This window comes from Mobula birostris, chromosome 4, assembly GCF_030028105.1.
Source record: "Mobula birostris isolate sMobBir1 chromosome 4, sMobBir1.hap1, whole genome shotgun sequence".
Lineage (NCBI taxonomy): Eukaryota > Metazoa > Chordata > Chondrichthyes > Myliobatiformes > Myliobatidae > Mobula > Mobula birostris.
In genome coordinates this window covers 206,239,948-206,256,425 of record NC_092373.1, presented here as the reverse complement: position 1 = coordinate 206,256,425, position 16,478 = coordinate 206,239,948, and the positions used below count along the sequence as shown (strand labels likewise).

At 49.6% G+C, this 16,478-nt stretch overlaps 1 protein-coding gene across 1 annotated transcript in view; it reads right to left on the bottom strand.

Moving 5' to 3' along the window:
* Window positions 1-424: 424 nt before the first annotated feature.
* Window positions 425-16,478, bottom strand: part of LOC140196906 (retinol dehydrogenase 12-like) — a 32,065-nt gene continuing 16,011 nt past the window's right edge. The window contains exons 2-6 of the mRNA XM_072256834.1: window positions 12,910-13,161; window positions 7,856-7,949; window positions 6,735-6,925; window positions 2,252-2,361; window positions 425-979 (exon numbers count right to left, since the gene is read on the bottom strand). Of these exons, the coding sequence (XP_072112935.1) occupies window positions 776-979; window positions 2,252-2,361; window positions 6,735-6,925; window positions 7,856-7,949; window positions 12,910-13,161 (851 nt within the window). The 3' untranslated portion in view covers window positions 425-775. The remainder of the gene's footprint in view (window positions 980-2,251; window positions 2,362-6,734; window positions 6,926-7,855; window positions 7,950-12,909; window positions 13,162-16,478) is intronic.

Here is a 16,478-nt window from a genome sequence, read left to right as displayed (position 1 = left end):
AGGGGACGGGAGGGGAAGGGAGGGGAGGGGAGGGGAGGGAGGGAAGGGGAAGGAAGGGGAGGGGAAGGGAGGGAAGGGGAGGGAGGGGAAGGGAGGGAAGGGGAGGGAGGGGAAGGGAGGGGAAGGGAGGGAAGGGGAGGGAGGGGAAGGGAGGGAAGGGGAGAGAGGGGAAGGGAGGGAAGGGGAGAGAGGGAAGGGAGGGAAGGGGAGGGAGGGAAGGAAGGGGAGGGAGGGAAGGGAGGGAAGGGGAGGGAGGGAATGGAGGGAAGGGGAGGAAGGGGAGGGATGGAAGGGGAGGGAGGGGAAGGGAGGGAGGGAAAGGGAGGGGAGGGAGGGAAGGGAGGAAGGGGAGGGAGGGAACGGATGGAAGGGAGGGAAGGGGAAGGGAGGGAAGAGGAGGGGAGGGAAGGGGAGGGAAGGGGAGGGGAGGGGAGGGAGGGGAGGGAAGGGGAGGGGGGAGGGGAGGGAAGGGGAGGGGAAGGGAAGGGAGGGAAGGGAGGGAAGGGGAAGGGAAGGGAGGGGAGGGGAGGGAAGGGGAAGGGAAGGGAGGGGAAGGGGAGGGGAAGGGAGGGGTGGAGGTGAAGATGGGGAAGGTTTGGAAAGGGTGGGGGTGAAGATCGGAAAGGTTTGGAGAGGGTAGGGGGGATGTGGACAGGCAGGACGGGGAGGGATGGTGGAATGGGGACTATGAGGAAGGTCAGGTGGGGTGGGGCGGAGTGTTGGAAGACATATTGCCCTCCTCGTCGTGTGGCTCTGAGCACTACATGGTCTCCCGTTAGTGTGTCTCTCCCGTACCATCCTCACTGAGGCCGGTCAGTGTGGCGCTGGCTTCCCAGAGTTTCCTGGCCAAGGCTGCATCCTGTGCGGTGGGGCTGGGGAGGGAGAGGGAGCAGTCGCTGTCGATATACTTGCCGCTGACCTCCTCCATCTCCTTGGACAGGGCGCAATAGATGGAGCTGACGGCTCCCTTCTCTGCAGACTGCCACACACAGACACAGTTAGTGGAAATCCAGGACCCACTGCATCCACCACTACCCCTTCAGATCATAAGACAGAGCAGAATGAGGCCATTCAGCCCATTGAGTCTGCTCCACCATTCCATCATGGCCGATTTACCATCCCTCTCAATCCCATTCTCCTGTCTTCTCCCCGTAACCTTTGATGCCCTGACTAATCAAGAACCTATCAACCTCCGCTACAGATACATCCAATGACTTTGCTTCCACAGCTAACCATGGTAATTAATTCCACAGATTCACCATCCTCTGGCTAAAGAAATTCACTCTCATCTCTGTTCTATTCCTGGAATCATCCTTATGAACCTCCTCTGGATCTTCTCCAATACCAGCACATTTTTCTTCGATAAGGGACCCAAAACTGCTCACTGTACTCCAAATGTGAGCTGACCAATGGCTTATTAGGCCAGGGGGGCTAGGCATAGAAAGCAGGGATTGGGGGAGGACAGGGAGGTGGGGATGCAGGGGCTGGAGGAGGAGACAATCAAGCAGCAGAGATATAGATCAACACAGAAACAGGCTCTTCGGCCCATCTAGTCAATATAGATCACGGTGACCACCTAGCTAGACCCAATTTCTCCCAATTTCCTGCGGTCAGCCCACATCTCTCTAAGGCTCTCCCCTCTATGTACCTATCCAAGTGCTTATTAATACTATTGTACCTGTCTCTCCACCTGGGTGGTGGGGTGGAGACACATCTCTACCAAAGGAGGTGTAAGGCTCTCCTTTCCTCTGCTGCCTGCAGGTCACCCTTGGGCAAGGTGTAGCACCTTCCCAGCCCCTGATCAGGGCCACGTAAAGCCATGGGAGCAGCTGGTGCATATCACAAGTCCTGGTTATGCAGCCACGGATGCCAGTCAACCTCTGAAGCGTATCGTTAACGGCTGGGGCCATCTGTCTTGTAAAGACACTGCCCAGAAGCAATGGCAAACCACTTCTGTAGAGAAATTTACCAAGAACAATCTTGGTCATGGAAAGACCTGATTGCTCATATCATACGACACGGCAAATCACGAACAAACCTGCCTCAACCACTTCCTCTGGCAGCTTCTTTTATATACATGCCAATCTTTGCAAAGAAAAGTTGCCCCTTGGGTTCCTTTTAAATCATTCTCCCCTCACCCTTAACCTCTGCCCTCTAGTACTGGACTCCCCCAACTTGTGGGAAAGACTGTTAATGTTCCCCTTATCAGTGCCTCTCATATTTTTAAACATTTCTACAAGACATCTCTCACCTTGAAGAAGAAGAATCCAATCAGGTTGAAGATGATCCTGAAGTGTAGACCGTAGTATCTCAGTATCTCTGTCATCACCACCCCGGGATGGACCGCATTCACAGTCACACCTTGATTCAAAATCAAACACAGGATTGTTCCAAAGCTCTCTCTGTCAGGGTCTCAGTCAATCTGACTACCAACGTTAGATTCATCCGGATTGTTCCAAAACTCTGCTTCGACCAGTCAGTCTACCACCATCGGAGTCACCCGGCACAGAACCAGCAGGGTGACTTGGTAGAGGTGTACAATGTGATAAGAGGTAAAGATCAAGTGGACATCCATAGACTTTCCCTCCAGGTGGAACTGACTGACACATCCAGGCATCATTTTAAGGTGATTGCAGGGAAGTATTGCCGGGGGTGGGGGGGGGATGTCAAAGGTAGGTTCTTTCCACAGACAGGGGGTGTATAGAATAATCTGCCAGGAGTGGTGGTGAAGGCGGACAGAGGAGGACATTCAAAAGGCTCTTCAATCGGCACATGGGTGATAGAAAATGGAGGGTGATGTGGGACAGAAGGGTTAGATTGATCTTAGATTTGGTTAAAAGTTCGGCACACCCAGTTCATTTCAAACCATTTTAGCTGCTGACTCCCAATGACCTGCTGGGACCATAGCCTTCCACACCCCTACCATCCATGCAGCTATTCAGACTTCACTTAAACGTTGAAATCAAGCTCACGTGCACCACGTGCTGACAGCTTGTTCCACACGCTCATGATCCTCTACGTGATGATGTTTCCCTGCGTCTCCCTCAAACTTTTCACCTTTTGCCCTCAACACCCGATACTTTTCCAACAATCAGCTTAAAATGATGCCTGGTTTGCGTAACGGTGAGGTGTTAGAGGGGGCATGTATTTCAGTATTTTTGTAATAGTGAGGAGTTAGAGGGGATACCGTATTTTAGTGTTTTTGTAATGGTGAAGAGTTAGAGGGGGCACCGTATTTCAGTGTTTGTGTAATGGTGAGGTGTTAGAGGGGTCACCGTATTTCAGTGGTTGTGTAATGGTGAGGTGTTAGAGGGGTCACTGTATTTCAGTGTTTGTGTAATGGTGAGGTGTTAGATGGGTCACCGTATTTCAGTGGTTTTTTAATGGTGAAGAGGAAGAAGGGTCACCGTATTTCAGTGGTTGTGTAACATTGAGGTGTTAGAGGGGTCACCGTATTTCAGTGGTTGTGTAATGGTGAGGGGTTAGAGGGGTCACCGTATTTCAGTGTTTCTGTAACATTGAGGTGTTAGAGGGGTCACTGTATTTCAGTGGTTGTGTAATGGTGAGGTGTTAGAGGGGTCACCGTATTTCAGTGGTTGTGTAATGGTGAGGGGTTAGAGGGGTCACCGTATTTCAGTGGTTGTGTAATGGTGAGGTGTTAGAGGGGTCACCGTATTTCAGTGGTTGTGTAATGGTGAGGTGTCAGAGGGGTCACCGTATTTCAGTGGTTGTGTAATGGTGAGGTGTTAGAGGGGTCACCGTATTTCAGTGGTTGTGTAATGGTGAGGTGTCAGAGGGGTCACCGTATTTCAGTGGTTGTGTAATGGTGAGGTGTTAGAGGGGTCACCGTATTTCAGTGGTTGTGTAATGGTGAGGTGTTAGAGGGGTCACCGTATTTCAGTGATTGTGTAATGGTGAGGTGTTAGAGGGGTCACCGTATTTCAGTGGTTGTGTAATGGTGAGGTGTTAGAGGGGTCACCGTATTTCAGTGGTTGTGTAATGGTGAGGTGTTAGAGGGGTCACCGTATTTCAGTGGTTGTGTAATGGTGAGGGGTTAGCGGGGTCACCGTATTTCAGTGGTTGTGTAATGGTGAGGTGTTAGAGGGGTCACCGTATTTCAGTGGTTGTGTAATGGTGAGGTGTTAGAGGGGTCACCGTATTTCAGTGGTTGTGTAATGGTGAGGTGTTAGAGGAGTCACCGTATTTCAGTGGTTGTGTAATGGTGAGGTGTTAGAGGGGTCACCGTATTTCAGTAGTTGTGTAATGGTGAGGTGTTAGAGGGGTCACCGTATTTCAGTGGTTGTGTAATGGTGAGGTGTCAGAGGGGTCACCGTATTTCAGTGGTTGTGTAATGGTGAGGTGTTAGAGGGGTCACCGTATTTCAGTGGTTGTGTAATGGTGAGGTGTCAGAGGGGTCACCGTATTTCAGTGGGTGTGTAATGGTGAGGTGTTAGAGGGGTCACCGTATTTCAGTGGTTGTGTAATGGTGAGGTGTTAGAGGGGTCACCGTATTTCAGTGGTTGTGTAATGGTGAGGTGTCAGAGGGGTCACCGTATTTCAGTGGTTGTGTAATGGTGAGGTGTTAGAGGGGTCACCGTATTTCAGTGGTTGTGTAATGGTGAGGTGTTAGAGGGGTCACCGTATTTCAGTGGTTGTGTAATGGTGAGGTGTCAGAGGGGTCACCGTATTTCAGTGGTTGTGTAATGGTGAGGTGTCAGAGGGGTCACCGTATTTCAGTGGTTGTGTAATGGTGAGGTGTTAGAGGGGTCACCGTATTTCAGTGGTTGTGTAATGGTGAGGTGTTAGTGGGGTCACCGTATTTCAGTGGTTGTGTAATGGTGAGGTGTTAGAGGGGTCACCGTATTTCAGTGGTTGTGTAATGGTGAGGTGTTAGAGGGGTCACCGTATTTCAGTGGTTGTGTAATGGTGAGGTGTTAGAGGGGTCACCGTATGTCAGTGGTTGTGTAATGGTGAGGGGTTAGAGGGGTCACCGTATTTCAGTGGTTGTGTAATGGTGAGGTGTTAGAGGGGTCACCGTATTTCAGTGGTTGTGTAATGGTGAGGTGTTAGAGGGGTCACCGTATTTCAGTGGTTGTGTAATGGTGAGGTGTTAGAGGGGTCACCGTATTTCAGTGGTTGTGTAATGGTGAGGTGTTAGAGGGGTCACCGTATTTCAGTGATTGTGTAATGGTGAGGTGTTAGAGGGGTCACCGTATTTCAGTGGTTGTGTAATGGTGAGGTGTTAGAGGGGTCACTGTATTTCAGTGGTTGTGTAATGGTGAGGTGTTAGAGGGGTCACCGTATTTCAGTGGTTGTGTAATGGTGAGGGGTTAGCGGGGTCACCGTATTTCAGTGGTTGTGTAATGGTGAGGTGTTAGAGGGGTCACCGTATTTCAGTGGTTGTGTAATGGTGAGGTGTTAGAGGGGTCACCGTATTTCAGTGGTTGTGTAATGGTGAGGTGTTAGAGGGGTCACCGTATTTCAGTGGTTGTGTAATGGTGAGGTGTTAGAGGGGTCACTGTATTTCAGTGGTTGTGTAATGGTGAGGGGTTAGAGGGGCACCGTATTTCAGTGGTTGTGTAATGGTGAGGTGTTAGAGGGGTCACCGTATTTCAGTGGTTGTGTAATGGTGAGGTGTTAGAGGGGTCACCGTATTTCAGTGGTTGTGTAATGGTGAGGTGTTAGAGGGGTCACCGTATTTCAGTGGTTGTGTAATGGTGAGGTGTTAGAGGGGTCACTTTATTTCAGTGGTTGTGTAATGGTGAGGGGTTAGAGGGGTCACCGTATTTCAGTGGTTGTGTAATGGTGAGGTGTTAGAGGGGTCACTGTATTTCAGTGGTTGTGTAATGGTGAGGTGTTAGAGGGGTCACTGTATTTCAGTGGTTGTGTAACGTTGAGGGGTTAGAGGGGTCACCGTATTTCAGTGATTTTTTAACATTATTTCAGCACCTGCGATGTGGTTTCACTTCCATTCGCTATCTATAAGGAGTTTGTTCGTTCTCCCTGTGAACGGGTGGGGACCCTCCTCGTGCTTAATTTGCTCCATATTCCATTAAGATGCAGAGATTGTGTTCTGGTTTGTGAGTAGTTGGTATCTCCTGTTGTCACTGGAAGCACGTCCCAGCACTCGGCAAGTGACACATTACACTGTATGTTTCAATATACGTGTGAAAAATAAAGTTAGTCTCATCTCCATGAAGTGGGATCAAAGGTTGTAGGAGGTTGATGACTAATGCCCCAAGCTGAGCCTGTTTGATCTCATAGGACCCGTGGTTCAGGCTGAGTGTTGCAGCCATTAACAATTCAGCAGCTTAACTTCAGGAGTAAGAATTCTAAATAGGGACACAGGAGAGGACCTGTCAAGGATAGCGACCATCCCTCTCTCTGCAGAACTTGCCTGACATGCTGTGTTTCTGCACAGACAGCGAGAATTTTAAATTATTTTAAATTGATTCACAGGGGCCCTTCAGCCCATCTGGTCAGCATTAAGCAACGGCTGTCCATGAATATTGATTCCGCACTCCCCCTCCCCAATCACTGGGGGCAATTTCCAGCGGCCAATTAATCCGCACATCTTTGCGATGTGTGCTGTTGTCTGTTACACTGCACTGTGTGAAACGTCAGAGATTTGTGACCCTCCCCTCCCACCCCCGACCCAATCCAAATTCCAGCCTCTCACTGGATCCACGCAAAACCTGCCCCTGTCCATCTTGTACCCTGAGCCGGCCCCCAACCTGTGTGCCGTAGCTGCTTGGAGAGTTCCAGGGTGAAGAGGACATTCATCAGTTTGCTGTTGTTGTACAGCTGGTCAAAGCAGGTCCGTTCCAGGTCCTCGCCCCGCAGTTGCCCCAGCTTCACCTGCCCTCGCCTGTGGCTCTTGGAGGAGACGTTTACAATCCGGCTGCTTGGAGACCTCTTCAGCAGTCTTGGTCCATAAGACATAGGAGCAGAATTAGGCCATTCGATCCAGCGGCTTTGTTCTGCTATTCCATCATGGCTGATTATTTTCCCACCCAGTACCATGCCTTCTCCCGTAACCTTCAACACCCTGACGAGTCAAGACCATATCAACTTCCATTCTAAATACACTCAAAGACTTAGCCACCACAGCCGTCTGTGGCAATGAATTCCACAGATTCACCATTCTCCAGCTAAAGAAATTCCTTCTCCTCCCTCATCTAAATAGATGTCCCTCTATTCTGAGGCTGTGCCCTCTGGACTTAGACTCTCCCACTGTTGGAAGCATCCTCTCCATGTCCATTCTAAATTCTATATTGTATAAGTTTTAATGAGATCTTGCCTCAATCATCTAAACTCCAGCGAGCACCCGACCAGTGCCATCAAAAGTTTGTCTTGTGTTAGGTCTTTCATTCCCAGAATCATTCTCGTAAACCCCCTCTGGACCCTCTCCAATATCAGCACATCTTTTCTTAGAAATGGGACCCAAAAATCGGAGGCAGCCTTGCAACAGAACGGCCAGCAATGTCAGGCCAGCGTTTCCCTGGACAAGTGTGACCATTCTCCTCGACAGACATTGCCTATCGGCCGAGTTCCTCCCTCCGGTATTCTTTGTGTATTGCTTCCCCTGTCCCGCTCATGCTCACCGGCCACCCCCAGGTTACTGTTACACCCTCCCCTTCTCACTCTGAGCTTATGCCCCCTGACTGCCGACTCCCCTCCCCGGGGTGGGGCATCAGATGGGAGTCCCTCACCCGGCAGCAGGCTGGTCAGAAGGAAGAGGCCCAGGGTGGGAGGTGTTTTTGCTGAGGGGGTGTTCTGTCCCTGGATGTGTCTGCTCTGGGGTGTGTAGGGGTTGTTGATGAGACTGAGGGGGGAGGGAGGAGTCACAGGACACTCACCCAGCAGCAGGTTGGTCAGCAGGAAGTGGCCCAGATAGTTGGTGGCGAAGGTCAGCTCCAAGCCCTCGGGAGTGATGGCAGTCGGCAGACCTGGGGGGAGACAGATTGTTGGGTACATCCTCCTCTACATTTCATAACGAATCCAGAGCAAGCGCACACAAAATGCTGCAGGAACTCAGCAGGCCAGGCAGCGTCCATGGGGAGGAACAACCAGCTGACGTTTTGGGCCGGGACCCTTTATCAGAATGTTCTGGAACCAGTCATCTCGGTGAGAGGGCTGGAGGGCAATGGACTGTCCCAGGAGCAGGGCAGGGGAGGTGCCCCCGGGGTCAGGGAGGAAGTGGGGGGAGGGAGAGGAGTGAGACGTGGGAGGAGGAGGAGGTGTGGTGTGGGTATCGGGGAGGAGGAGGGGGTAGAGGGAGGGTGGGGAAGAAGGCTGGTCTCAGGGAGGGTGAGCATTTGCCCAGAGGGCAATTGGGGTGCAGTTCATACAGCTTGGGGTTGGGGGGCAGGTGTGGAGGGTGACAGAAGCTAATGAGGGCTCCGCAACAACAGCAGAGCACTGCCTCCCCACAACCCTCCCTGCATCCTCACCCCTCCCTCCATGCTGAGCCCCTTGTCCTGGAGACTCCCTCTCCCTGCCCACCTTCAGCCACTTCTCCAGCACACTCTACAACCCTCCCATAAAACTCCCTGCTCTGTCCCCCCACCCCACCACCCTCTCTCCTCTCCCAACCCTTCCCTTTCCCCTCACTCCCCTGCACGTGAAAGTCAGTCCATGAAGCAGCGGGAGTATTTAAAAGAGAGCAGTTCGACGGAGCGGGCGACATTGTAGCGGGCGACGGAGTAGAGGGAGACAGAGTAGGGAGGCTTTGGCTCGAGAGGCTTCGTCGAGCAGAGGCTGAGGACGAGCTTCACTCCAAGTGAGGGAAGGCCGGGTAAGTTCCTTTAAAAGGAGAACGGTCTGCAGCAATATTTTATTTGAAGCAAGGAAGTCGGCGAGGCTGTAATGTATTGGGTAGGTCATGACAGCTGAGATCAGCCCCGTGGTTTGTTCCTCCTGAAGCATGTGGGAAATCAGGGATACCTCCAGTGTCCCTGACGACTATGTGTGCAGGAAATGTGTCCAGCTGCAGCTTCTGGCAGACGCATTGAGCGGCTGGAGCTGCGACTGGATTCATACTGGAGCATCCGCGGTGCTGAGAAAGTCGTGAATAGCACGTTCAGTGAGTTGGCCACACCGCAGGTAAAGTCTACACAGGCAGAAAGGGAATGGGTGGCCACTAAACAGCGTAGCAGTAGGCAGATAGTGCAGGAGTCCCCTGAGGTCATCTCCCTCCTAAACAGATATACTGTTTTGGATACTGTTGGGGGAGATGTCTCATCAGGGGAAGGCAGCAGCAGCCGAGTTCATGGCACCATGGGTGGCTCTGCGGCACAGGAGGGAAGGAAAAGGAGTGGAAGAGCTATAGTGATAGGGGATTCGATTGTAAGGGGAATAGATAGACGTTTCTGCGGCCACAAACGAGACTCCAGGAGGGTATGTTGCCTCCCTGGTGCAAGGGTCAAGGATGTCTCTGAGCGGCTGCAGGACATTCTGGGGTGGGAGGGTGAACAGCCAGTGGTCGTGGTGCACATAGATACCAACGATATAGGTAAAAAATGGGATGAGGTCTTACAAGGTGAATTTGGGGACTTAGGAGATAAACTAAAAAGTAGGACCACAAAGGTAATAATCTCTGGATTACTACCAGTGCCACGTGCTAGTCAGAGTAGAAATAGGAGGATATATCAGATGAATACGTGGCTTGAAAAATGGTGCAAGGGGGAGAGATTCAAATTTCTGGGGCATTGAAACCAGTTCTGGAGGAGGTGGGACGGGTACAAACAGGACGGTCTGCACCTGGGCTGGACTGGAACCAATGTCCTAGGGGGAACATTTGCTACTGTTGTTCAGGAGGATTTAAACTAATGTGGCAGAGGGATGGGAACAAGTGCAGAGAGACAGAGGGGTGTAAAATGAGGATAGAAGCAAAAAGTAGTAAGGTGAAAAGAAAAAGTGGCAGGCTGGCAAATCCAGGGCAAAAATCAAAAAGGGCCACTTTTCAACATAATTGTATGAGGGCTAAGAGTGTTGTAAAAGCGAGCCTGAAGGCTTTGTGTTTCAAAGCAAGGAGCATTCGTAACAAGGTGGATGAATTAAAAGTGCAGATTGTTATTAATGAATATGATATAGTTGGGATCACGGAGACATGGCTCCAGGGTGACCAAGGATGGGAGCTCAACATTCAGGGATATTCAATATTCAGGAGGGATAGACATGAAAGAAAAGGAGGTGGGATAACATTGCTGGTTAGAGAGGAGATTAACGCAATAGAAAGGAAGGACATTAGCCGGGAGGATGTGGAATCGATACAGGTAGAGCTGCATAACACTAAGGGTCAGAAAGCGCTGGTGGGAGTTGTGTACAGGCCACCTAACAGTAGTAGTGAGGTTGGGGATGGCGCTAAACAGGAAATTAGAAATGCGTGCAATAAAGGAACAGCAGTTATAATGGGTGACTTCAATCTACATGTAGATTGGGTGAACCAAATTGGTAAAGGTGCTGAGGAAGAGGATTTCTTGGAATGAATGTGGGATAGTTTTCTGAACCAACATATCAAGGAACCAACTAGAGAGCAGGCCATTCTGGACTGTGCATTGAGCAATGACGAAGGGTTAGTTAGCAATCTTGTCGTGCGAGGCCCTTTGGGTAGGAGTGACCATAATATGGTGGAATTCTTCATTAAGATGGAGAGTGACATAGTTAATTCAGAAACAAAGGTTCTGAACTTAAAGAAGGGTAACTTTGAAGGTATGAGACGTGAATTAGTTAAGATAGACTGGCAAATGATACTTCAAGGGTTGACGGTGGATATGCAATGGCAAGCATTTAAAGATCGCTTGGATGAACTGCAACAATTGTTCATCCCAGTTTGGCAAAAGAATAAACCAGGGAAGGTAGTGCACCCGTGGCTGACAAGGGAAATTAGGGATAGTATCAATTCCAAAGAAGAAACATACAAATTAGCCAGAAAAAGCAGCACACCTGAGGACTGGGAGAAATTCAGAGTCCAGCAGAGGAGGACAAAGGGCTTAATTAGGAAAGGGAAAAAAGATTATGAGAGAAAGCTGGCAAGGAACATAAAAACTGACTGTAAACATTTTTATAGACATGTGAAAAGAAAAAGATTGGTTAAGACAAATGTTGGTCCCCTACAGTCAGAAACAGGTGAATTGATCATGGGGAACAAGGACATGGGCAGACCAGTTGAATAACTACTTTGTTTCTGTCTTTACTAAGGAGGACATAAATAATCTTCCAGAACTAGTAGGGGACCAAGGGTCCAGTGAGATGGAGGAACTGAGGGAAATGCATGTTAGTAGGGAAGTGGTGTTAGGTAAATTGAAGGGATTGAAGGCAGATAAATCCCCAGGGCCAGATGGTCTGCATCCCAGAGTGCTTAAGGAAGTAGCCCAAGAAATAGTGGATGCATCAGTGATAAATTTTCAAAACTCTTTAGATTCTGGACTAGTTCCTAAGGATTGGAGGGTGGCTAATGTAACCCCACTTTTTAAAAAAGGAGGGAGAGAGAAACCAGGGAATTATAGACCGGTAAGCCTGACATCGGTGGTGTGGAAAATGCTAGAGTCAGTTATCAAAGATGTGATAACAGCACATTTGGAAAGCGGTGAAATCATCGGACAAAGTCAGCATGGATTTGTGAAAGGAAAATCATGTCTGACAAATCTCATAGAATTTTTTGAGGATGTAACTAGTCGAGTGGATAGGGGAGAACCAATGGATGTGGTATATTTGGATTTTCAAAAGGCTTTTGACAAGGTCCCACACAGGAGATTAGTGTGCAAACTTAAAGCACACAGTATTGGGGGTATGGTATTGATGTGGATAGAGAATTGGTTGGCAGACAGGAAGTAAAGAGTGGGAATAAACGGGACCTTTTCAGAATGGCAGGCAGTGACTAGTGGGGTACCGCAAGGCTCAGTGCTGGGACCCCAGTTGTTTACAATATATATTAATGACTCAGATGAGGGAATTCAATGCAGCATCTCCAAGTTTGCGGATGACACAAAGCTGGGCAGCTGTGTTAGCTGTGAGGAGGATGCTAAGAGGATGCAGGGTGACTTGGATAGGTTAGGTGAGTGGGCAAATTCATGGCAGATGCAATTTAATGTGGATAAATGTGAGGTTATCCACTTTGGTAGCAAGAACAGGAAAACAGATTATTATCTGAATGGTGGCCGATTAGGAAAAGGGGAGGTGCAACGAGACCTGGGTGTCATTGTGCACCAGTCATTGAAAGTGGGCATGCAGGTACAGCAGGCGGTGAAAAAGGCGAATGGTATGCTGGCATTTATAGCGAGAGGATTCGAGTACAGGAGCAGGGAGGTACTACTGAAGTTGTACAAGGACTTGGTGAGACCAAACCTGGAGTACTGTGTGCAGTTTTGGTCCTCTAATCTGAGGAAAGACCTTCTTGCCATAGAGGCAGTAGAAAAAAGGTTCACCAGATTGATTCCTGGGATGGCAGGACTTTCATATGATGAAAGACTGGATCGGCTAGGCTTATACTCTCTGGAATTTAGAAGATTGAAGGGGGATCTTATTGAAACGTATAAAATTCTAAAGGGATTGGACAGGCTAGATGTAGGAAGATTGTTCCCGATGTTGGGGAAGTCCAGAACGACGGGTCACAGTTCGAGGATAAAGGGGAAGCCTTTGAGGACCGAGATGAGGAAAAACTTCTTCACAGAGAGAGTGGTGAATCTGTGGAATTCTCTGCCACAGGAAACAGTTGAGGCCAGTTCATTGGCTATATGTAAGAGGGAGTTAGATAAGGCCCTTGTGGCTAAAGGGATCAGGGGGTATGGGGAGAAGGCAGGTACAGGGTTCTGAGTTGGATGATCAGCCATGATCGTACTGATGGCAGTGCAGGCTCGAAGGGCCGAATGGACTACTCCTGCACCTGTTTTCTATGTTCTCTATGACCTGTCTCGTTATCGGTTGCGCCTGCGTTGTTGACGAGGATATCGAGCCGCCTCTCCTCCCGCTGGATCCGATCGGCAAACTCCCGCACCGACTTCATGCAGCTGGTGTCGAGGATGCCGAGGTGGACGTTGCTGTTGCCCGTCCTTTGTCGGATCTCCCGCTCGGCCCTCCGCCCTCGCTCCTCGCTGCGACAGGCGAGGATCACACGGGCGTTCCTCCGGGCGAAGTCCTGAGCAATGTACCGGCCGACCCCTGGCACAGACACAACCCTCCATGGGAACCATTTCCAACACACAATCGCTTCTCCGTCCTCCAAGCTCCCACCCCACGGAGAGAGAGGGAGAGGGGGAGAGGGAGAGAGGGAGAGAGGGAGAGAGGGAGAGAGGGAGGGGGGGAAGAGGGGGGGAGGGGGAGAGGAGGGGACAGGGGGGAGGGGGGAGGGGGAGAGGAGGGGAGGGGGCAGAGGGGGAGAGGGGGAGAGGGGAGGGAGAGGGAGAGGGAGAGAGGGAGAGAGGGGGAGAGAGAGAGAGTGGGAGAGAGGGAGGGGGAGAGGGAGAGAGGGAGAGAGGGAGGAGAGAGGGAGGAGAGAGGGAGGAGAGGAGGAGCGAGGGAGGAGAGAGGGGGGGAGAGAGAGAGAGAGAGAGAGAGAGAGAGAGAGAGAGAGAGAGAGAGAGAGAGAGGGAGGGAGGGAGGGAGGGAGGGAGGGAGGGAGGGAGGGGGGGAGGGGAGGGAGGGAGGGAGGGTCAGGACAAATGGCACCTGGTAGAGGGTCTGGAGTTCTGGATCAGTGCTGGGCGTTTGCCGGTTGTAAAGCGAGAGTGATAACGATATTGATGGAAGTCTGTAATATCTATGTGAGGGCTGGTCTCAACTCAAAATAAAACGTAGAACAGCATAGGCTCTTTGGCCCACAATGTTGTACCGATCTTTTAACCCACTCCGAGAGCAATCTAACCTTTCTGTCCCACGTAGCCTCCATTTTTCCATCATCTACCACCCTACCTAAGATTGGGTGCTATGGTAACGTAGTCGTCAGCGTAATGCTGTTGCAGCGCCCGCGTCCCGGGTTCACTTCCCGCCACTGTCCGTAAGGAGTTCTCCCTGTGACGCTGTGGATTTCCCTGCGTTTCCTCCCATATTCCAAAGACGTGCAGGTTAGCAGTTTAATGGGTCAGGTGGGTAAATTCTTGGTATGGACTCATTGCACCTGAAGGGCATGTTACCGAGGTGCATCGTCAAATAGTAAATAAATAAATAAAATAGAGCACAATACATTGCTAAATAGGCTCTTCACACTGTGTTGTGCCCATCGTTAATCTACTCCGAGATCAGTCCCTAACCCCCCATTTTATATACATCCACCTGTCCAAGAGTTGTCTAAATGCCCCGAAGGCATCGGTCTCTATCACCACCCCCAGCAGTGTTTTCCAGGCACCCAGCACTCTGTGTAAAAGCCCTACCTCTGATATTCCGTCTCACCCTATACTTTCCACCACTCCACTCACATTAGATGGATGTTCAATAAGGAGCATACTGGGAAGTTAGACCATTGCGTCTTACATGCGTCTTACAAACTATTGGAGAGGATTCTTAAGACCATAAGACATAGGAGCAGAAGTAGGCCATTCGGCCCATCAAGTCTGCTCCTCCATTCAATCATGAGCTGATCCAATTTTTCCAGTCATCCCCACTCCCCTCCCTTCACCCCCATACCCTTTGATGCCCTGGCTGATCAAGAACCTCTATCTCTGCCTGAAATGTACCAATCACTTGGCCTCCACAGCCACTTGTGACAACAAATTCCACAGATTTACCACCCTCTGACTAAAGGCCAACAATTTCTCTGCATCCCTGAAGTTGTACCCTCTTGTCCTAGACTCCCCTACCATGGGAAGTAACTTTGCCATAGCTAATCTGTTCAGGCCTTTTAACATTTGGAATGTTTCTATGAGATCCCTCGTCATTCTCCTGAACTCCAGAGAATACAGCCCAAGAGCTGCCAGACGTTCTTCATATGGTAACCCTTTCATTCCTGGAATCATTCTTGTGAATCTTCTCGAAACACTCTCCAATGTCAGTATGTCCTTTCTAAAATAAGGAGCCCAAAACTGCACACAATACTCCAAGTGTGGTCTCACGAGTGCCTTATAGAGCCTCAACATCACATCCCTGCTCTTATATCCTGTACATCTAGAAATGAATGCCAACATTGCATTCTCCTTCTTCACCACCGACTCAACCTGGAGGTTCACCTTTAGTGTATCTTGCACAAGAACTCCCAAGTCCCTTTGCATCTCTGCATTTTGAATTCTCTCCCCATCTAAATAATAGTCTGCCTGTTTATTTCTTCCACCAAAGTGCATGACCATACACTTTCCAACATTGTATTTCATTTGCCACTTCTTTGCCCATTCCCCTAAACTATTTAAGTCTCTCTGCAGGATCTCTGTTTCCTCAGCACTACCCACTCCTCCACCTATCTTTGTATCATCGGCAAATTTAGCCACAAATCCGTTAATTCCATAGTCCAAATCATTGACATACGTCGTAAAAAGCAGCGGTCCCAACACTGACCCCTGTGGAACTCCACTGGTAACCGGCAGCCAGACAGAACTAGATCCTTTTATTCCCACCCTCTGTTTTCTGCTGATCAGCCAATGCTCTATCCATGCTAGTAACTTCCCTGTAATTCCATGGGCTCTTATCTTGCTAAGGAGCCTCATGTGGCACCTTGTCAATGGCCTTCTGAAAATCCAAGTACACCATCTCCACTGCATCTCCTTTGTCTACTCTGCTTGTAATTTCCTTAAAAAATTGCAGTAGGTAAGTCAGGAAGGATCTTCCTTTCAGGAAACCATGCTGGCTTTGGCCTATCTTGTCATGTGCCTCCAGGTATTCCATAATCTCATCCCTAACAATCAATTCTAACAACTTCCCAACCACTGATGTCAGGCTAACAGGTCTATAGTTTCCTTTATGCTGCCTCCCACCCTTCTTAAATAGCGGAGTAACATTTGCAATTTTCCAGTCTTGAAAGGTCATTATTAATGCCTCTGCAATCTCTCCAGCTAATTCCTTCAAAACCCAAGGGTGCATTCCATCAGGTCCAGGAGATTTATCCACCCTCAGACCATTAAGCTTCCTGAGCACCTTCTAAGTCTTAATTTTCACTGCACAAGCTTCACTTCATTTCCCTGACTCGTTTGTATATTGCAGATGTCTTCCACTGTGAAGACTGATGCAAAATACGCATTTAGTTCCTCTGCCATCTCAGTGTCTCTCATTACACTGAGAGACAGCGTAGGGTAGACAGGGAGAAAAGATGAGATATGAAGGTAAGCTAGCCAAGAATATAAAAGGAGGATAGTAAAAGCTTCTTTAGGTATGTGAAGCAGAAAAAATTAGTTAAGATCAAAGTTGAGCCCTTGAAGACAGAAAAGGGTGAATTTATTATGGGGAACAAGGAAATGGCAGATGAGTTGAACGGGTACTTTGGATCTGTTTTCACTAGGGAAGACACAAATAATCTCCCAGTGGCCGGAGGACCTAGGGTAACGGAGGAACTGAAG